The sequence below is a fragment of the Monocercomonoides exilis genome (assembly GCF_001643675.1).
Source record: "Monocercomonoides exilis strain PA203 chromosome Unknown scaffold23-1346700, whole genome shotgun sequence".
In the NCBI taxonomy this organism is placed as follows: domain Eukaryota; phylum Preaxostyla; order Oxymonadida; family Polymastigidae; genus Monocercomonoides; species Monocercomonoides exilis.
Window position 1 is genome coordinate 60,610 of NW_027150568.1, and position 21,684 is coordinate 82,293.

The 21,684-nt window shown below is 40.1% G+C and overlaps 4 protein-coding genes across 4 annotated transcripts; 3 read left to right on the plus strand and 1 right to left on the minus strand.

Annotated features, from left to right (window-relative positions):
• Nucleotides 1-1,448: 1,448 nt before the first annotated feature.
• MONOS_10235fu15789 (uncharacterized protein) lies at nucleotides 1,449-9,803 on the plus strand (the record flags this gene model as incomplete). Its single annotated transcript, XM_067862666.1, has 1 exon — nucleotides 1,449-9,803. One exon carries the CDS (start codon nucleotides 1,449-1,451, stop codon nucleotides 9,801-9,803), a length of 8,355 nt encoding a protein of 2,784 aa, XP_067727063.1.
• A 446-nt stretch (nucleotides 9,804-10,249) lies between these two features.
• MONOS_17589 (uncharacterized protein) lies at nucleotides 10,250-10,785 on the minus strand (the record flags this gene model as incomplete). Its single annotated transcript, XM_067870523.1, has 1 exon — nucleotides 10,250-10,785. The coding sequence occupies one exon, from the start codon at nucleotides 10,783-10,785 to the stop codon at nucleotides 10,327-10,329; it is 459 nt and encodes a 152-aa protein (XP_067727064.1). The 3' UTR covers nucleotides 10,250-10,326.
• A 107-nt stretch (nucleotides 10,786-10,892) lies between these two features.
• Nucleotides 10,893-11,893, plus strand: MONOS_17590 (uncharacterized protein; the record flags this gene model as incomplete). Its single annotated transcript, XM_067870525.1, has 2 exons — nucleotides 10,893-10,906; nucleotides 11,392-11,893. The coding sequence occupies 2 exons, from the start codon at nucleotides 10,893-10,895 to the stop codon at nucleotides 11,891-11,893; spliced, it is 516 nt and encodes a 171-aa protein (XP_067727065.1).
• Nucleotides 11,894-17,366: 5,473 nt separating this feature from the next.
• On the plus strand, nucleotides 17,367-18,790 carry MONOS_16520 (uncharacterized protein; the record flags this gene model as incomplete). The annotated part of the gene is made up of 3 exons (XM_067869425.1): nucleotides 17,367-17,373; nucleotides 17,428-17,918; nucleotides 17,993-18,790. The coding sequence occupies 3 exons, from the start codon at nucleotides 17,367-17,369 to the stop codon at nucleotides 18,788-18,790; spliced, it is 1,296 nt and encodes a 431-aa protein (XP_067727066.1).
• Nucleotides 18,791-21,684: the final 2,894 nt, after the last annotated feature.

A 21,684-nucleotide genomic window follows, 5' to 3' on the forward strand; every position in this document is an offset into this window, starting at 1 on the left:
TGCCACTTTTTTGACAAGTTTTATTAGATATTTTTAAACATCAGCATCACCTTTGAAATAATGAGCTCACATCTGAAAGTGCCAGACACTTTTTTTACGTGTGAGAGACAAATGATTATGTAACTTGTCATGTCACAGAGGTATATTCAATAATGTTGTGTGAGCACAATTTTGAATGATAAAAATACTCATTTTATCTTCGAACAATGATATATGGGGGAAAATTTGGACTTTCAAGCATTTTTTGCACAAGGGATTGAAAAATGACTTCGCTCATAACATTTTTTTTTCTTTCTCAGATTTCAAGAAAAATTTGATTTTCATATCTGTAAACAGGCATTATTGAAATCAAAACATTAAATTTTCCAATAATTCACGAATAACAAAAAATTGAACCATTTTTTTTTTTATGTTTTTTGATCTCAAAAAGTCAATGAAAAGTGTTAAATTTTTCAATGAAAATGCTTGAAGTGAAATATTTTGCACCATATAGTTAGAGTTAATAATGTTGGACACTTTCAATTACTGTGGACAGTGGAATTATCTCAACAACCGTTGAAAGTTGCTTTTTGAAAATTAACCCAATAATTCTCCCAATGAATACAAACTTACAAGTCAAACAGAAATGAAACAACTTTCTCTGTTGGGGAAAAAAAACATATTTAATTTTCGGAGAAACTCGGAGAAATAAGATTATGCAAGTTTCTCCGAAAATTAAATATGTTTTTTTTCCCCAACAGAGAAAGTTGTTTCATTTCTGTTTGACTTGTAAGTTTGTATTCATTGGGAGAATTATTGGGTTAATTTTCAAAAAGCAACTTTCAACGGTTGTTGAGATAATTCCACTGTCCACAGTAATTGAAAGTGTCCAACATTATTAACTCTAACTATATCATTAAAAATGCAAGCAATTTTTACGGTTCTTTCCCAATAGGTGGACATAACTCTTAATAAACATATTTTTCTGTGAAAATCATAAAAATTATAAATCAAAAATTTGTTAACAAACTGCTTAACAAATTGTTAATAGCTCTTATAATCACTTTGTTAAGTATTTTTTGATGCTTTTCAATTTTGTGATCTATAAAATGAAAATATCTTAGGGTTTGAGTTGATAAAAGTGCAACTGAAGAACAAGAATATTTGTTCATGTTTGCATAAAGCTGTTTCATTAGGTTTATTTGGGTCTTTAGGGTTTTTATTAAGAATATAATAACCTGAAAAATAACTATTTAGGGTTATGTCCACCTCTTGGGATTGTTCTATTTTTTAGAACAAGAACGCAGATAACCAGTTCCACTTTCATTTTTCGACTATTATCATATTTTTCTCGTGATTTTCTATTCATCATATTTTATATTTAAAATATCTTTAAACATTCAAAACTCAATACCAACATAAATGAGATTTGATCAATGTCATAAAATAAAAAATTCGAGTTGATAAGCATGGAATTACGTCTCAAACGAAAAACATGCACCACACTTTACACGCTTTTTTGTGTTTCTATAGTTTTTCACGCAATTTTCTGCAATGAAAAAGCGAGCTACGATGCCGATGCGATCAAAAAGAACGATTTTCAAGATAATAACATTGGAAGCCTTGGAGACACAAGCGAGAAGCGCAAAAATGCACCATCCTCGCGCACATCAAATGCAATCAGTGTGGCGAAGCCTAATGTGGTGCAGGATTTGGATTCATCTGGCTGGCCACGAAATACAGAAAAACGCTTAAAACGATTGCCGGTGGATGCAGAGAGGGCATTTTGTTATAAATTTCCTGCTGGCCTTGCCAATGATGATAAGTACAAATGGAGCTTGATTTGGAGCCAGATGAAGGTTCTGAACTCGTCGTTGGCTGTTGAGCGAATAAATATCATCCAAAATGGCACATGTGCGATATCTGTGAGAAATGAATTTTCTTTGCTATACGTTAGTGACTGCACGATAAGCGTGGTGACAGAAACAGAAGACTCTGCTTTTGAGTGTGCAGGAGGAACAATACGAATGGCGAATATTTCTTTCCGAAGTCCCTTTCCGCAGCAAGCGCAGCCATCTCTTGTTTCAGCAGGAATATCCGCACAGCGTTTGACAGGGAGCGCTCATGTTTTGTGCTGCACATTTTCTTCGTTCTGTGCCTCGTCTGCGAATCCGTTCATTGGCGATGTCGATTTGTCATTTGCCTCAGCTTCTTTTTGCAGCTTCCACAATGTGTCTGCTCGGAGCAGCAACAAAAACTCTCCACAAAGGCATTCTTTGCAGGAGAGCAAAATCGAAGGATGCACGGTCTCCGATTGTGTTTGTCCAATTTATGGCGTTCTCATCTCTGGCTCTCGTGGATGTGGTTTCAGCTCCTCGAACACTTCTTTCATTCGTTCGAGAAACACCATTTCTCATCAGAACTTCACGAATGAAGCACAATCATTTTCAGAAGGTGATATCAAATTCGAAGATTGCAATTTCACCGAATGCAGCGCTGTTCATGGTGGTGCAATTGCAGTTAAAGGCGGAGCAAAGCTCACTGTTGACAAATGCTCATTTTCTGAATGCACCGATACATTTGATGGTTATTATGGCTATGGAGGTGCAATATTTAGCAATGAAAGCGATTGTATGATTGAGAATTCAATGTTTAATTGTTGCAGAGGAACGGGAGCCATTTCTATCGGAGGAGCGTTTACTCATCTTTCAAATAATTTTTCTCTGATAATTGGCTGTTCTTTTGAAAACTGTTCAGCAGCTTTTGGAGGAAGTGTTGCATGGGAAGAAGGAGCAAGTGGATCAATTTACAACTCTGTCTTCAAAAACAGCAAAGCAATTTCAATTTATGCTGGAACAGTTTTTCTTCAAGAACCAAGGACTGATTTCGTGATGTCAAATTGTTACTTATTAAAAGGAGATTCGCAATTAGGAGCAGGAGGCTTTGACACTTCCGAAAATATCTTTAATAAGCAAGAGAAAATTCAGTTTTGCTTGTTTGAAAACAATACAGTGAATAAATCGACACATGCAGCAGATATTTATATTGGAAAAGGATTTAGCTTGACAAATACAATTCAGATATTGGAATGCTTTTCTCTTTCAACAGCTCCAAGGAAAGTCGTGCAATGCATTGCATATGCATTGGACTGCGGAGATAAAGGCGTTCAATATGATTCATATCTGCCAACAGCTCAGCCAGAAATACACATCAGCAATTCTGGAAGAAATATGGACACATGTGGAGGAACAGGCTCGGAATGCCAAACGGTGGAATATGGAGTGACAAGATGGAATTCATATTTGGGGCAGAATGTTTTTATGGCCAATGAAGAATTTGAAGAAGACATGATTGAAATCGACTGGAGAAACATCGTTCTCAGCGGAGCAGAGAACAACGCATCAGCAATAAAGTGCCTCGAAGCCTCATCAACAGAATGTTTGATCTCCATTGGGAATGGCTCACTGAATGCAAAGAAGATTTCCTTTGCTTGCGTGTTCAACCGATCTGCAATCACAATCAGCTCATCTGGTTCAATTATGTTGGAACTGTGCAGTTTCACCAAAAGCGCCCAATCGACTCAACCCTCAACAAAATCCTTGATTCAGGTTGAAGAAGGCTCTTTAATGATGGAATTTGTGAATGTCTCTGGGTTTTCATTTTCGCAAGGCTGTGCAATTGCTTTGTCGGATTGCAAATTTGTCTCTCTTTCGAATGCTTCTTTTTGGGATGTTGAGAGCGAGCAGAATGGCGGATGCCTGAATGCAGTGTGGAGCGAAGGGTTTGAGGATGCATGCACTGCCTCAATAAATGGATGCGCCTTTGAACATTGTGTTGTTTCTGGGGATGGGAATGGAGGCGGGGCGCTGTTCCTCTCTTTGAAAAGTTCGTGTTCAGCAACAATTACGGAATGTTCGTTCGAAGAATGCGAGGCGCCTTTCGATTCGCAGGTGGGATTCGGGGGAGGGATCTTTCTGAATCTTGAGCACTCCGATGCAGCATTTACCATCACATCTCCTTCATTTTCGTCAGAAAAGCCAAACAAAGCGAAGCATGGAAACGACTTGTTTGTCCAATCGCCATACCTGAAGGAATCGATCACGAACGAGACGCTTCCTTTTGCTTATGCGCTTGGACACGGCTCCTTTGATGACTTGCGCGGGTTCCATGGAAATGATCATGAACATTCGATTCCGTTGGTTCTGTTTCTGGAGGAAGTTGGGAGCACAATCCATGTTGGAAGCGAGGATGGTGCTGATACTGTGGTGTGCGGATTCTCGGATTATCCATGCCAGTCGGTTGATTATTGCATGGAGAGACTGGCAGAGGTGAGTGCAAAGGCAATAGCTGTCGTTGAATCAGTGATAATTGAGAGCGAACTGAAACAGCCAGATTTAATCTTGAGATCATCAAACGCTTCAAAAGCTGGAATCACTTGTGCCAAATCGCTGAATACACTGACTGGAAAAGCGATGACAGCCACAGGGAATGTATCCATCGAGCTAATCCGCTTTTTGCTTCCATCTTCGTTTGATTCTGAGATAGAAACGCTGATATTCTTGTCTTCTGAGAGCAGCCTGTCGCTGACAAAGTGCGCGTTCGAGATGCAGGTGGGGGAGCTGAACCAGATGAGCTATTGGCTGTTTCAGATGAGCGGAGGAAGTCTCAATATGAACGAGTGCCTGTTGAGTTCAGCGAATCTTCAGCATGCGCCTATCGCAGTGAGTGAGAGCACAGCCAGCACACCAACAACGGCTATTTCATTGAATGTGAAAAACTCAGACATTGGCGATCAGCCTCTCATCGGTGTGATTCCATCGTCAACATCCAAACAGCTGAACGATGGTACGAAGAGTGATGGGGTCGTCTCTCTTTCCCAATGCTCTTTTGAAGGGATCACCAACGGCGATGCAAACAGCGCTGTGTTAATTGCATCCTCAATTTCAAGCCATGTTGAGTGCTTGCACTGGAATGTCACGAATGCCAAAGGCGCTGAGAGCATGGAGGGAGGCGCGATGAAAATTGTTATCGAAGCCGAATCCCAATTCATGATGGAGAACGCCACATTCACGAAATGCTGTGCTGAAAGTGAAGCAGGTGGAAAAGGAGGAGGGGTCTATTTCGACTGCTCAGCTTCCAATGCATTTTCCTTCCGCCAGATGGCTTTCGATCAGTGCTCTGCAAAACACGGGAAAAACATGTTCTTTTTCTCGTCAGACCTGAATGTTTCGATCACAAAACAGTCATTGGCATTTGAAGTGAGTGAGACAGCAGGCGATGCAAATCTGCTCGTCGGGAGCGACTCCACAAAAACTGACTTCGATCTGTGCCGATTTCTGATTGAATTTGCTTCACAAGAAATCCATCTCAGCAGGAACAGCGGGTGGGACGTCCTGCGGTGTGGGAGTGGAGAAGAGCCATGTGCAACAATGGAGTATGGGCAGAAGCACTTTCGTGCGTTGGATGAGCCAGCGCAACCAAACATGAGCACTTTTGTGATCATCGATGAAGTTCAAGTGGATTGCGAAGTCGACATTTCAGACATCGTTCTGACCTCCACTGATGCCGAGTCATGCCCAACTCTAACTTTTGGAGCAGCCATTTCTCCTCAGGCAGAAAAGCCAGAAGAAGGCGATTGTGTGCTTGCAAACAATGGAAAATGCTCCTTGATGAACATTGAGATCTGCTGCAGGGATGGCTCTGGGTGGAAACAGACGAAGCTGATAAGCACTGGTGGCAGCTCCTTTGCCGCTCAAGGCTGCTCCTTCACCAGCACCTCCGACACCCCCATTCGTTATTGCATCGTTGCCTGCCTGTCTGGAACATGCGAATTGTCATTCTGCTCGTTCCAGTCCATCAAAGCCGAAAGTCACATTCTGATAGCCTCTCATGAGAGCAGCATTGACTGGACGAATGTTTCGATGAGCAACATGGAGCTGATGGGCAAAAGCATTGTGGCAGTGCTGGCGCAGGCAGAATTGCGAGGCGAGCCACAGATGTTGAATGAAGGCGACAGTCCAAGAGTTGAGCTGAAATGCTGCACGCTTTTCTCGCTTCGCCAAAGTGCTCCTTCTGAGCCGTCGATCATCAGCTGCTGTGGAAGCGAGCCTTCCAGCGTGCTTGTCCAAAACACGTCGATCAAGAGCAGCGGAAGCAGCCTGAGCGAGAATGGCGGATGCATTGCCATGAAATTGAGCGAAGGAGGATATTTTGAGTGCCGTTTTTCCACAATCTCAGGATGCTTCTGCTCGGCGACTGGCAGAGGAGGCGCGATGTTCCTGGATTGTTCTTCGATTACAAGTGATGGGCTGCTTCCTTTCCTGTTGAAAAACACGACGTTCATGGAGAACAAAGCTTTCAGGGGAAGAGACGTGTATGTGAAATGTGCGAATGTTGAAGCTCAAATCGGGGCGGAGCTGTTCGAGCTCGACTTCAGGCCACCGTTTGTTCGGGAATTTGCGATGTGGGGATGCACTGCACCCGACTATGCGGACGAGCAAGATCTGCTGCTGCTTGTGGTTGTGTATCAGAGCGAGACGATATTTGCGTCTTCAACAGCGGACAACGCGTCTGATTCGCGGCAGTGTGGTGGGATGAGCGGGCCTTGCATTTCGGTGAATGTTGCGCTGGCACACGTCATTCCTTCTGTTTACAGCAATTTGCTGATCGACAAACGGGCTGCGGTGTCGGGGGAAGCAAGCGCTTGCGATGTCTCGATGAAGTCGCTGTCTGCAGAAGGGGAAAGAGGGAATATTGTGCTGAACAGCAGCATAGGAAGCAAGAGGAGCAGTCTCGTTTCGTGCTCGTCGAGAGTGAAAATGGAATCTCTTTCGTTTTTGTTTGGGAGCGCTTTTTCTTCTTCGCATTCCAGCTTGTTATTGCTGGCTGATGGCAACTTGTCGATTGCAGACACAACATTTGCTCAAGAAGATTGGAGCGGAAGCTCTGAAACGAGGCTGAACTGCTCTGTCATTCTTGTGGAGAATGGGAGGCTGTCGATCAACAGATGCACTTTTGCTTCTCTCCGTCTCAGTTCTTCGTGTGTTGCAGCAAGAGGGGGAGGACAATACTGCACGTTTATGGACTTGAACATTTCTGATGTGAATTGTGGAGAGTTATTTGATTTCAGCAATCTCACAAACCTGTCCATGTTGCAAGTGCTTGTTTCCAGCTGCATGTTTGATCGATCGGCTCTCATCCTTCGGAGCTGCAAAGACTCTCAGCTGCAGAAGGTTCAAGTCAAGAATGCAGAGAGCAAAGCAAGCTTGATTGTGTTTTGCTCAGACGGTTCAGGAGGCCATTCAAACATCCAGTGCAGCCACGTGGAACTCGACGATATACGCGTTTCAAAGGAATCGTTGCTTTCTGTTGAATGCGAAGATGCGAATGTTGAGATGAATTTCTTGGCCATTTGCAACGCGATGCTTGGAGAAGGGTGTGCAGTGAGTGTGGCATCAAACGCTTCGACATTCCGGCTGAAGCAGTCATCGTATCGAAACATTACCAGAAATTCGCTTGGACCGTGCTGTTTGGCTGCTTCTTCTTCATCTTCTTCATCTTCTTCATCTTCGTCTTTGTTGGTGGAGTTGGAGAACTGCACCAGCCAAAAATGCATCTCATCCTCAGAAAAGGGGAGAATTGCAGCTCTGACAGACTTAACAGATGTTAACTTATCTTCATGTTTATTTGATGGAGCAGCGAATGTGCAGCATTTTGGAGTCAACGAAGATAGTTTCGAAAATGTGTGCCGGTGGAATGGGTCGATGGTTGATCTTCAGAATTGTTCTGGGCTGATGAAGGATTCGACACTGGCAAATTCAGAAAATGGAGGGCTTTCGTTGTCAGGTGGAAGTGTGGAGATATATGATGGGAGATTTGAGAACAACAATCCATCAATAGCGAATTATGGGTCGGCACGAAGAAACATTCTGTGTGGAAACTCAGCAAAATTGAAAGTTGCGAGCTTGAAAGGAGGGGATGGAGTGAAGGACAATACCTCTTTGTGGATATTGGATGAAGGATGCACGCTGGAAGGGATTGCAGGAGAAAGAGAATCACCATTTTTCATCCCGAGGGTGGAGAGCGTGTCATCGGAAAAGTCAGAGGAGAAGGTGGATGTTGTGTTCAGAGGATTGGTTCTCCTCCCTTGCAACCTCTCGTTCAAGACAGTTGCAGCGATTGGGGATGAGGAGGTGGTTGAGAAGTATTCGTTTGATGAAAGCGGTTTCATATCCGAAGAAGAGGTGCATGGGTCTGTTCCTACCAAGACAATTGAAGGGGTGGCAAGTGAAGCAGAAGTGAGAGTGAGCATGCTATTTGGGAGTGCTGATAAACCATCATCAACTGATTCATTTATCCTGAAGAACAAAAGCGAATCTCGGACAAATGGAAATGAAAAACTTGCTGAAGGAGGAAAAGAAGGGAAATCGATCTGGCCGATTATTGTTGTTATATTGGCTGTGATGTTTCTAATTGTTCTTGTTGTTTCGATTACGTTGGGGGTCAGATGGAGAAAGCAAAAGAGAAGAACAGAAGAATTGGAGATAATTGTGGAAGACACAGTGAAAAAGGATCCGAAGCTGATTGAGATGATGACGATGGAGATGTCGCCAGAGGAGCAATGGCGAAGAGCAGAGAGAGAGGCAGAGAAGAAAAACGAGGAGAATGCAAAGAGGAGGATGTGTGGAAAGAAGATGGTGCATTCGGAGTCTGAAGAGTATTTGCTGAGCGAGAGTGGATCAACAGAATACATTCTTGGGAAAGATTCAGACAAGATCCCAGAATGGATGCTGGAGAAGGTTGAGGAAGAAGAGACAAGAAAGAGATCACCATCACCATCCATTTCATCAACTTCAACAACAGACACTTCGGACACAGACACAACATTTGTTCGATCGGAGGGTCTGTGCCCCACCACCTCATCGATGTCGAATCTGGTGGATGCGATGGCCTGCTCGTCTCCACATGAGAAGCTGATTGTGGATTTGAGAGATTCGTTGTTTATGTTGTTGCATGGGCGGAACGAGAAGAAGGAAATGGCTATTGGCACTCTTCAGCAAAGAGAGCAGACAGCTGCGCAGATCCTGTTCTGGGTGGCTAATCTCGCGCTGCACGTCTTCGACGAAATGGAAAACACTCTTTCATCTCTTTCCAATCTGAGTTCGCTCATTGTTCTTTTCTCAGAGCACATGGTGATCTGCATTGCCCTCCACTCGGACTGCTCTTCTTCCGATGATTCGGATTCGTCGTCTGTTTTTTCTTCGTCGTCCATTGTGACATCTGCGTCTGATTGCTCATGTGCGAATAAGAAAGGAAGAGGCTCGCCTCCGCCTTCGTCAGCGTTTGAAGATGATGAGGACAACAAATTAGAAAGCTTGAGGTGGAAGGCGCCAGAGCTGCTGATGAACAAGAAGATGGGAGCAACGAAGAAGTCAGTGGCATTCTCGATTGGGATGATGCTGTGGGAGTGCCTGACGCTGGAGATCCCGTTTGGGGAGTATGAGGCAGGGACAGCAGGAGACAAGATTGTGAATGGGGAGAGGCCTGCAAATGGAGCAGAAAGGGAGTCATCGTTGTTTGAGTGCATGAGGTCGTGCTTGAGCCAAGAAGCAGCAGACCGGCCGAAGCTGATGGAGTTGAAGCGGGAGTTCATCCAGCGATTTCCGCCAGGGGCAGTGGCAGTAACGATTTCTGATGCAGTTGATTATGAATGCTTTTCGAATTGTGTGGAGGGAAATGAAGAGAGCAAAGAAAGCGATGGATCTGATGGATCTGATGGATCTGATGGGAGCAGTTCAAAGACGCTTCTTGTTAAAGAAAAATGAGATTGTGGAATTAAAAAAAAATACATTTTCTTTCTTTCTTTTTTATTGAAATGCATTTTGCATTTATTGTTTGCGTGCGTGAATATTCAACAACTTATTATTCGTTCGAAATATATTTTACAATTTTTTTGTTTCATCTTTTTCGTTTTTTATCGCAAATTGTATTTTTTCGTTGATGTTGATGGGTGGTTTATATAATATTATATTATATATTTATATATGTACTTCCAATTACAATTCTTATTCACCCTTCCTGTGACAATTAGCACAAACACACCACCAGCTTGTTGAGTTGAAGAGTATGTCAGTTTTCTTGAAAGGAAAATGCTCTTTTCGCAATTGCTGATATCTTTTTCAATTCATCAACAGCACACACCAAAAATAATACAAAACAAGAATTTTTGCAATCGAATTAACAGTTTCGAAAACAATCAATGCGAAATTGATATGACAAAGAAGCTTGTTTATTTGCAAAAAAATAAAATAAAATAAAATAAATATTTTCAAAAACTATTTCTCTCAATCACGAAATGCTTTCATCTGAGCGATTGCTTTCGAAATCAGCCAATTGCTCTGGCGGAGGTTTATTTCCTTCCTTTTTGTTGTTTCCTTTTCCATTCAAATAAAGATGCTCAAATTGTTTCCATTTCTTTTGAATAAATACCTCGATTCTTTTTTTTTTTTCTGAGCAATATGAAAATGCTGTGTTCTTTGCTGCTGATGAAGCAATCACCAAATGCGAATGTCCTCTCTCAAAACGCTTCTTGTTGTCAGTGCAGAAAAGTATTTTTATTTTTTTTATCTCTTCGCCTTCTTTTTCTCCAGCTTCCTCTTCAATCTCGCCTGGAGCAGCTCGCCGATCTGCTTCGCCATTCCGGAGGCAGAGAAGGGAAGAGAAGGAATCAGTTGAGAATGAACAGTCATCATCCTCATCAGGATCAGTAATTGCACCCTTTGAATGCCTCTGCGGTGGCAGCGCCATCAATGTCAGGATGTTTGATGAATAACATCGATAGCTGATTGAGGATTGTTGTATCTGAGGCATCTGGACAGCACATACTGAGGGGTTATGTTGTGAAGAGGCATAAGATGATGAACGGGGGGTATGTTGCATTCACCCACGATACGATTCCTTTGGTGATGCTTTCAGTTCCGTTGGTAGAGCTGCTTCCTTCGCTTGCAGAGTTCGTGGGCATAGAGAAGGTGAGCAAGTGGATCTTTCCTTAGAGAGTTGTGAATGCATTCCCGACGATCTACAATCTGCTTGACCCATCGCTGCTGCCATTTGTGATGGCGAGGAAGGTATCCCTTAAGCAGAAGTCGAGGCCTGTTGTGATGAAGCTGAAGATGAGCGATGGGGTGAGAGATTGCAGGGCGTGAAGTGGGGGAGATTGAGGAAAAGTCACTGAAGGAGGCGGGGCTGAGGATGGAGGATGTGGTTCTGCAGCCTGATGCGATTGCGCTGGAGGTGTTGGAGGAGAGAGAAGAGGCAGAGGAGGAAGAAGAAGAAATGTGGTGAAAGGAGGCTGTCCGACAGCATGCAGGGAGTTTATAAAAACAATCGAAGAGAATCAGTGCAAATTTGAAGATGCGAGGGTGCTGCTGGTTGTGGATGCGCTTGGGCAGAGGATGGGGATGAGGCAGGCAAGCAACATTCAACAGAAACTGATGTGTGTATAGTTTCGCCAGCCGATGGCATTCAACAGAAGAATTCAAGAGCAGAAGAAGAAGCAGCAGATGTGTCTTTGGGCATAACTTCAGGTGAAAGTGCAGAAGTGATGAGGAAAGATGTGGAGCAGATGAAAATGTCGATGAATGGCTTGGCCATGAATGAGGACCAAGGCAGAAAGAGATGTTCGATTGATTTGGAGATGGAGGAAGAAGAGAAAGAAGAGGAAGAAGGGCAGATTCTGCATGTGGAATCGCTGCTGAGTGTTTCTGTTGCATCTGAGGTGTTTGAGGCTGGTTGGAGAGAGTGCACACAACATCTGCCTGCAATGTCTGCTTGCGAAGGCAGCAACCAAGAACAAATGAGAATGTTTGTTTTTCACGAGACAACTGAGAGAAACAAAGTTCATGCCAACGTTTGATTCTGTTTGGTTTGCATTTTCCATTTCATCCATCAAACGGGTTTTGTGTTTGATTGCTATTTGAAGATGCTTCAGGGGATGGACTTGGGAAGTTATTCGCCTTCTCTGAGCATTCGCATCACCCAAACAGCAGCATCAGCATTGCCTCTGAAAACTTCTTTTGCATCGATGCGAATTCTTCGTCTCATATTCCATTCCCTCTTTGTTTTGCATTTCTTCTTCTTCTTCTTCTTCTTCTTCTTCTTCTTCTTCTTCTTCTTCTTCTTCTTCTTCAATGAAATCATTCACAATTGTGCTCAACTGACAACTCAATCGGTGTTTCTTCTTTGCCATCATCCACATTCTCTGATATTCGTCTGAAAAAAATAAAAAAAAAACGCGTGAAGGATTTGTCTTGTGAAGTTCTCAGTCGACAAGCTCTCTTCAAAAAGATTCTCTCAACATTCAAAGCCTTCCTTTTTCATCTCATTCTTCTTCAATCAATCTGGCTTTCCTCTTTTTCTTTAATCATTCTCCTCTTTTCCCTCTTTCTCTTCTTGTCCCGATTTTATTGCTCAATGATTCTGCCCTGTGGCAATTTCAAATGCAATTCTTCTGCCTCTTCTTCTTCCTCCATTTGCCTTTATCTTTTGCCATTTCCAGATCTCATTATCCATTCCTGCAAATAGTTTTAAAGAAAAATATTTTTTTCATTTTTTCAATCATATGTGAATTCGCCAAGCCTGTTCTCCTTTTCTGAGAGCGATTTTCTCATATTCATTTTTCGCAACTTCAATCGACACACCAATAATTATTTGCCGTTCATTCATCTTCTCCTCATCTTTCACTCCTCCCTTCAAAATGCCTCATCCACCTCCATTCCCGAAGCTCAGTGTCTTCCTTGTGCAGCTCAGCTTCCTTCTCACCTCCTCCTCAATGCTTGCTGAACCAGATGTTCCATCAGCAGAGGAGGATTAGGAGTTGGAAAGGGCTGTTTGTGAAAGGGCTGTTTGTTTCGGATGCTTCTGCTTCATCAACAACAATGCCAGCAGATGCTCTTCCATCATCAGCTTAATGTGCAGCTGGACAACTGCTGCACTTTTGTCTCCTTTCTCTTTTTCCTCTCTCAGTTTCTCATTGCTCCATTAATCTTCCAGCTCCTTGCTCTTCCATTCTATCTCCTTCCCGATTCTTTTGTTCGGCTTCTCTTCCATTTTGAACGGACTCGTGCAGAGAACGGCGGTTGCTCTTCATCGCATGTTTGAATGCACATCACAGAATGCTGATGAAGCACCCTTCTTTCCATCTCTCGCTTTGCCACTGCGATGCACGTGCCTCAACCTGACTGCCTTTGCTGGCTCTGGCTCAGCTGCCCTGCTCCATCCTCTGCGTTTCTTTCGTTCTTTTTCTCTCTCATTTTCTGCCATCTCCTCATCTTCCTCCTCTCCTCCTCTCCTCCTCTCCTCCTCTCCTCGTCTTCACCTCTTTCCCTGTCTGTCTTCTTGGCTTCAGAGTCTTCCTCCCGCGCCTGCTTCGTCACCCGATGTCGTTATTCCTTTTTCTCCTCTTTTTGTGGCTTTGCAGATGTTTCCGCGCTGCTTTCGCTGCAGCCCATTTCTCTTTTCTTTCCTCCCCTTCCGGAATCATGCGTGTATCCGATGCAATGGCAGACATCATCTCCCAAGGCTTCTCTCCATTCATCTTCTTTGCCTCTCTTATTCTTTGAACAGACTTCTCTCTCCTTTCTCCCTTCTTTTCATCTCCTGCTCCTCTTTGTTCTTCTTCATTCCCCCATCAATCCCCTTTCCTTTGCCAATCTGATCAAAGCCTTCTCAACTGTCATTTCTCCTTCTCCTTCTTCTTCTTCCACAGCTGATGATTCAGAAGAAGAAGCAGCTGCTCAATCATCACCTCCTCACAATCAATAACCTCTTCCATTTCATCTGCTCGAAGCACTCATTCCTTTTCCTTTTGTCCAAACTCCACTTTCTCTTTCTCTTTCTCTCTTTCTCTTTCTCTCGCTCTTCTGCTGTCATCCGATTCCAATGAAAAATGTCTAAGGCCACTTTGAATTCCACACATTGATGGAGGACGAGGAATCTTCAGCTCCTTCTGCGCAGGCGCCTGCTCAATGATTGAGAGAGAGAGAGAAAGAGAGAGAGAAATGAAGAAGAAGATGTTGACATCTATACTGACGATGCTGAAGGTGAAGAAAAAGGAGAAGTCGAAGGTGCCTCGAAGGTGTCTCGAAGGTGTCTCAGAGGAGATTGAAGAAAGTGTTGATGTGATCGGCGAATAAGGTGAAATGCGAAATGCGAAAGAAAAAGAAGAAGAAGAAGAAGCGAATGATGGAAATCATGAAGGTGAATGCAAAAGAGGTTGAAACTCTTCTCCTTCATTTCCTCCTTCTTCTCCTTTTCCTTCTGGCGTCATCGGCGTCGATGCAATGGCTCCTTGGCCAGTCTGTTCCTCTGCGGCAGAAGACCCAACAGAATGGCATTTCTTTTCGCATCTCAAAAAAAAATAAAAAAAAAAAAAGACACTTTCTGTCGAAGTGGAACAAACTGACATTGACAGCATGATATTCTTCCATTTCTTCTTCCGTCATCATTTCAATCCTCCCTTTTTCTTTCACTTTTGCCTTTGCATTTCCCATTATCTTCTTCCTCCTCTTTTTCCTCTTCTTCCACTTCATTCTATTTCTTCATCGCAATTTCATTTTCTTCTTCAGTTTTCTTCTTCAGTTTTCTTCTTCAGTTTTCTTCTTTCTCAAAAGGTATTTCCCTCAAAACAACTTTCACCCTCATTTTGTTTTCCTTCCTTTCCTTTATTTCATCTTTCCCTTTTTGCGCAAATAAATATGAATGAAAAATAAATAAATAAATAAATCTTTGCCTTTCCCTCCATTTCTTTTCTCTTTTCTTTCGCAAGAGCATCTGTTTTCCTCATTTCCTTTCCAAATGCAATTCTTCAAATCTTTTCTCTAATTCCATTTCTTCCTTTCTTTCTTTCTTCCCCTCCCCTCTTTCATCGTTTCGCTTTCATCTGCTTTTGCCTGCTGATGGAGAAGCAGAAAAAGCAGAAAAAGCAGAAAAAGCAGAAGATAACTCGCAGATCTTCTTTTCAACAAAAACAATCCTTCAATTCTGCTCCAACCAAATTTCTTCATCTTTCCTTCCTTTCCGCCTCTTCAGCTGCTTTTCCTTCACATAAATAAATATTTCTCCATTCATCATCATCTATTTTTCTTCTTCATTCTGCTTCTCTCGCTGATCTCCCTCAATCTCCTCTCAAAAGCGTTCTTTTCCTCTCCATCGTTCCATAATCCCCCTTCGCTTTCCCATCAGCTCCTCATCTTTTCCAACAAAAACTCATTCTTCCAAACTCCCCTTTTTTCTCAAAGCCCAATCCAAAACCAATCCATTCCCTCAAAAATAAACCCTTTCACTTTGGCTGGCTGAGAATGAGTAGAAAAGACGAAGCGAACGAATCCACAACATTGATGCAATTGGCTGAAACGTTCAATCGAAAATGTCTTTCTTTGCCTTTTCCCCTTCCATCCTTCAATATTTCCCTTTTCACTCACATTCAAAATGCAGAAGACGACGACGAAGAAGAAGAAGAAGAAGAAGAAGAAGAAGAAATTCTGTTTTGAAATTCTCATGCTTTCTTTGATGATGATGTTAATGTTGATGATGTTGGCAGAAGAACAAGAAGGAGAAGAGTGAAGAAATATCAGGATGTGGGGTGTTTCATATTTGTTGACGGTTTGTCGAGAAGAATTTTGAATGAGAAACATGTTTTTGGAAAATGGTGATGAAGAAGGTGAATGACGATGATTTTGGCTGAAAGAGATCGAGTTCAAGAGAGATGAACAATGAATGAGAAATCAACAGCAGCATTGTCATACGAATGAAGCGTTGAAGAAAAGCAGGAAAACAATTGGAAAAAGAAAGAAACAAAGAAAGAAAGAAAGAAAGAAACAAAGAAAGAAAAAGAAAAGAAAATACTGTGAAACTTGATGAAGGAGAACCAATTAAAGAAGAAGGAGAAGAAAGGGTAGAGGAAGGGAAGATATCAGCTTTTCCAGGTCATGTTGTGAAACTGAAAAAAAAAAAAAACTGAATGTGTTCTGAATGTGAATGCTCAGCCAGCTCATCAGCTCTGATGAAAGAGTCACTTCTCCCAAACACTCTCAACAATCGCGCCAAGCAAACTGCTTTCCCCTTTCAAACTCATGTCAAGCATTGTCAGGCTATGCATCATACAAAATAGATGGCAGAAGTCACAACTGTCATCGTTGAGTGCAATCCAAACAATAGACAACCTCAAAACTCCTGGCTCTTTTGTTTAAAAAACGATAAAAACGCTTCTTTCTATGGCATTTCTGTTCGTGGCCAATCTTCATTCATTCAAAAACACCTTTAAAGAAAAATGAATGAAACAAAAAAAGTCAAACCATCTTTTTGGCACTGAAATATTTTCCCATCTCCAATGGATTGATAATTGTCAACCCAATTAGCTTTCTTGTTCTCCAAAATTGCCTCTTGCCACATAAAAATTCAGACAACAAGACAATAAACGGCTGGCATAGAACTTGATTGAAATCAGAGAATCCCTTGTGAAGCTGGCCATGATTCCAAATGAAATAACACATTCTACAGATTAACAAGAAAATAACCCCCCTTCAAGACTAATTCAACGTCATGTCTTTGCCGACGGAATTCCATCACGTTTCGTGTAAAATGCAAATTCAATTGTTAATAAGGCCTGCTGAGTGTCTCGCTCTGCTCGCTTCCTCCATTGTTCAATCCCCCCAACTCCCTTTCCTCTTCAAAAAAACAAATCTTGCATAATAGTTATGCCAAGCGCACTGCGGTTCCCTCAAAATGAACAAGCAGTTCAATTCAATCTTTTCGATATTCTGCTCACTTTTTCTGCATCTTGCTTGAATTATTTTTCATTTAAAATATCACAGCCGACGTTGCATCATATGTTTTGTAATATATAACCAAGTTCAAATCCCATGCAATTTCTTCCGCCAATTCACTTTTCGCAAGCAATCGATGCAAACAGCCACTCGCTCCTCCATCTGCAAGCAAAATCCCTGCCCTTCAGCAGTGCTATAACTCGCGTGGGTGCATCTGTGGTTGTGCGCACAAGCATCTCAAACATGCCCTTATTGCAGACAATCACCAATAAAAATTCTTCATTTATAAAATTATAGGTTATTTACCCTTATTTATTTGCTCAAAAACAAGATTATTTTATTTCATCGATTTGCTTGTTTTGAGACAAAAATCACAAATGCTATATGAAAATGCATTGACCACAGTATTATTAGATTTTTGACTTGGTGTTTTTAATTCTTTTGATTCTATTGCACCACAAATATTTCGAAAATGAATTCATTTGTTGTTTTTGATTCACTTTATGATGTCACAGAGACCTTCAGATGAACAAACGTTTTAGGGTATGCAAAATTTTATAAGAAATGAATGGTTTAATGAATAAATGTGTTCTTTTTATTCTTTGTATTTCACAATTTTTTTAAGAGAAACTTTCACAGATGGAACAATTCACTGAAGCAGAGCAGAAGCAAAAAATTGAAGAAATGAATGAAATAGTTGATGGAATGAATAAAGAAGAATTCGAATCCGTTTTCAACACAGAATTGTTTGATAAAATATTCAAAATGATTGAAGAAAAGAAAATGACAATGGAAAATGCACTTTTGCTGCTGAAGCATGCTGGATATTGCAAAGTTCTTTTGAACTTGTGGAGTTGTGGCTTTTATAATTCCTTGTTACGCGGAAGATTTGAGAAAATGATAGTTGATGAAGATGAGAAAATAGAAAAGAACGAAAAGCTTTTGGCTGATCTTTGCGAATGCAATCTTTGTTTCAGCTTCGTATTATCATTGAAGTTGATATCAATTTGTGTGCCTTGTCTTTTGAAAGTTGCCTCGAAGAAAGAGGAAAACAAGGAGACTCAGAAAGAAGCGGAATTTGCGTTGTATTCTCTGAGCAATATTGGAATGTGGGGGGTTTGATTTGTTTGTTTGTTTGTTGATTGTTTTACTTCGTTTTTTGATGAATTCACATTTTTTTAAAAAATAAGTCAATAGGAAAAAAACTATATTTGAATGAAATCAAAGAAATCATAACACATCACCAAAAGCATCACAACCTTACACGGCTTGAGTATCAATTGGCTTGGAAGTTTTTGATAGACAGATACCATTTTGAAAGAAGTTTGGAAGATCTGATCGTGAATGAATTGCATTTCGCGAGAGAAGCAGCAAAAGAGTTGGATGAACTGAGAGAAAGTGTGGATTGGAAGGAAAGAAAATTTGAAACAAGAAATTTGAAAGAAATAAAAATAATAGAAAGTTGGATCATTATGTTGCGTGGCTGTTATTATTACAGCTGGTTTTTTCCAAAAGAAGAATCCAAAAAACTGACAATTAGTGTTGCTAATTTGTGCAGAGCAGCTAAGAAAAACTACAGAAAGACATATAAGGAATGCATTTATTATTTTTTTAGACACTTGATTGATAAAGCAGAACATGTTGATTACTTGCGTGAAGAGGTCATTGACTTCCTTCTGGGGGAACTGCATCAGCCAACAATTGATAATGAAGTTACAGGATACAGCGAGAATATATTTAGAAAACTTTCAGAAATATTGAAGAGTGAAAAGGAAAAGGTGAATGGAGTGTTTTCATTTGTTTGGATTGCCTGGAACAAGCTGAATGGAAAGGCAAAGCAAAAAATGATGTTTCAAAGAAAGATGTTTGAGAAGATGGAAGAAGATGGATATGAAGACATTGTCGTCAGTTTCTATAGACTTGCTTTGAGAAGATATTTAAATTTGAAATTAATAAGCGATTTCGAGGATTTTTTCATCTCTCGTTAAAAATCAAAAATTTATAATTGCAAAAGATAGCTTCACAATCTGCTACAGCATTCATCATTTTTTCTTTTTCACATATTTTTTCATCTCTTTGTTACAATTATTTTTTATATCTGTTTTGTGTTCGTTTTCTTCAATTTTCAAATAACCCCCATTTTTATTTTGAAGTTGAATAGTTTCTAGAAACCTCTTCCTTCTTCTTCACAATCATCCTCTTTTTCCAATTAAGCCTTCATCTTTGTGTTTGATGACTGTTTGCCTATCTTTTTTGTGATTTCTCTCGATCCTCCTTTGTCATCTCATTTTCTTCATGTTCGATTCTCTTCCTAATTTTTTTTTTGCCTTCAATTCTTTTTTTAATTTGAACTTGGCCTGATATGATCGTTGCTACAATTTCTATTGCTCTTTTTCTCCATTCGTCTTCTTCTGATTGTTATCATTCCTCAAGCACTTCATTTATTGTAATTCCTCTTTTACCCTCCTCGTTCTAACATCGCTTTTATTTGATCCGAGTTGATTTTTTGTGTTTGAAATTTTCAAAACGAATATTAGTTTTCGAACGCAATTATGAGAAAAGCCAGCAAATCAAATGACCTTGATGCTTTTCTTATGAATTGTGTGTGTTTAAAGAATGCTTTTGTTTCTGTCATTTTCATTTGAAACGTTTTCAAAATTCAAATCTTTGTTGAACAAACATTAATTAGCAACAGAATTGCTTTGACTATTTAAAAAAAGTAAAGAAGTTTGATTTGAAGCAATAAAATGAAATCAAAAAAAAAATCTTGTGGTTTATGCACTCTAAAATGAAAAATAACTCACTGTCTCTCTTTCTCTCTCTCTCTCTCTTTTTTTTTTTTTAGTTCTTCATTGCATTTTAAAGCTTTGAAAAATAGTCTTTTCGGCAAAATAACTCAATTGTTTTCTTTTTTGTGTAATGATAAAAATAGAAAAATGTAATTTTTGATTCATTAAATCAAAACAATTCCTCAAGCATTTACGAAATAATCAGAAATATACAACGATAAAAAACGATAGTATTTTTTATTAAGAAAATCAAATATTCCATGAAAGCAAGTGATAGTATCTTCGTATCCTTCTTCTTCCATCTTTTCGTGTATCGCCATTTTCGTTGTCTTTCTTTTCGCTTCCTCATTTTCATCATCCATTGATTTTAATCGCCTCGACATATCCAAAAAGCATTTCATATAGCTCTCCAAAAAATAGTCATCCAATGTCTGTCGCTGAATCTCCTCCAAAATGATATTAAAAGCTCCACATTTCAGCAAGTCAGCAATTCCCATGTTTTTCTTTTCGATTGTTTTTCTTAATAATTCTATGCATTGATAGCTAATTTCTCTGTAATTCTTCATCGCATCTCGGAATATCTGAACAATGTTGCTGATCATCTCAGAACATTCTTCATTCCACAATTTGCATTTATCCAAGAAAATGTCAAATGTCTCAAGCCATTTCATCAAAAGAAAATCTTCTTCTGTTTCTATTTTCTCGTTTTTAATCGTCCAATCCACATATTTTGTCAGTTCATTTAGCTGTTTTTTAGCCTCTCTCGCAAAATGCAATTCATTTACAATCACATCTTCCAAACTTCTTTCACAACAGCATCTGTTGATCAAAAACCACCAAGCCAATTGATATGCAAGATGAGAAAGGTGATAATGCAGCTGATGGTGTTGAATAATCTCTTTTATTTCATTCAAGAAAAGATCTTTTTTCAATTTCTATTTCAGAAGAAAACTAAGACTTACAAGAAAAGCAAAATTAGACAAAATATTATCAAACCTCCAAGAACCTAATGTTGCTCAAAGCCAGTAAAGCCATTTCCACCTCATTTTGAGTTTCCTCGTTTTCCTCTTTCTTCGATGCAACTTTCAGAAGGCAAGGAATGCAAATCGAAAGCAATTCTGAAGAAAACCACTTGTTAAGAAAAAGATAACATTCGCAAAGATCAATCATCAGCTTTTCATTCTTTTCTTCTTTTTTCTGTTCTTCTTCAAGAATCATCTTCTCAAGTCTTTCGTTTAATGAAGATGTTTCAAAGCTCCCACTCCACAGGCCCATCAGCGTTTTGTTATATTCAACATGCTTCAGCAAGACGAGTACATTCTCCATCAAAAGTTTCTTTTCTTCAATCATTTTGTTAATAATGTTATATGTTTCAACATTGAAAACAGAAACCAATTTAACTTCACTCATTTTATAAACAAATTCTTTCATTTCTTCGATTTTCCGCTTCTGCTCAACGTCTGTGCATTTTTCCAATTGCAGCAGTTTTTCTGAAAAATTAAAAAATAAAACAATTAATCATCCGAGCAATCGTTTTCTCATAACATAGACATACCAAGAAATATTTGTTTCGTTGATTGTAACTGCAAAATGACAAAATGAATCAAAAACAACAAATGAATTCATTTTCGAAATATTTGTGGTGCAATAGAATCAAAAGAATTAAAAACACCAAGTCAAAAATCTAATAATACTGTGGTCAATGCATTTTCATATAGCATTTGTGATTTTTGTCTCAAAACAAGCAAATCGATGAAATAAAATAATCTTGTTTTTGAGCAAATAAATAAGGGTAAATAACCTATAATTTTATAAATGAAGAATTTTTATTGGTGATTGTCTGCAATAAGGGCATGTTTGAGATGCTTGTGCGCACAACCACAGATGCACCCACGCGAGTTATAGCACTGCTGAAGGGCAGGGATTTTGCTTGCAGATGGAGGAGCGAGTGGCTGTTTGCATCGATTGCTTGCGAAAAGTGAATTGGCGGAAGAAATTGCATGGGATTTGAACTTGGTTATATATTACAAAACATATGATGCAACGTCGGCTGTGATATTTTAAATGAAAAATAATTCAAGCAAGATGCAGAA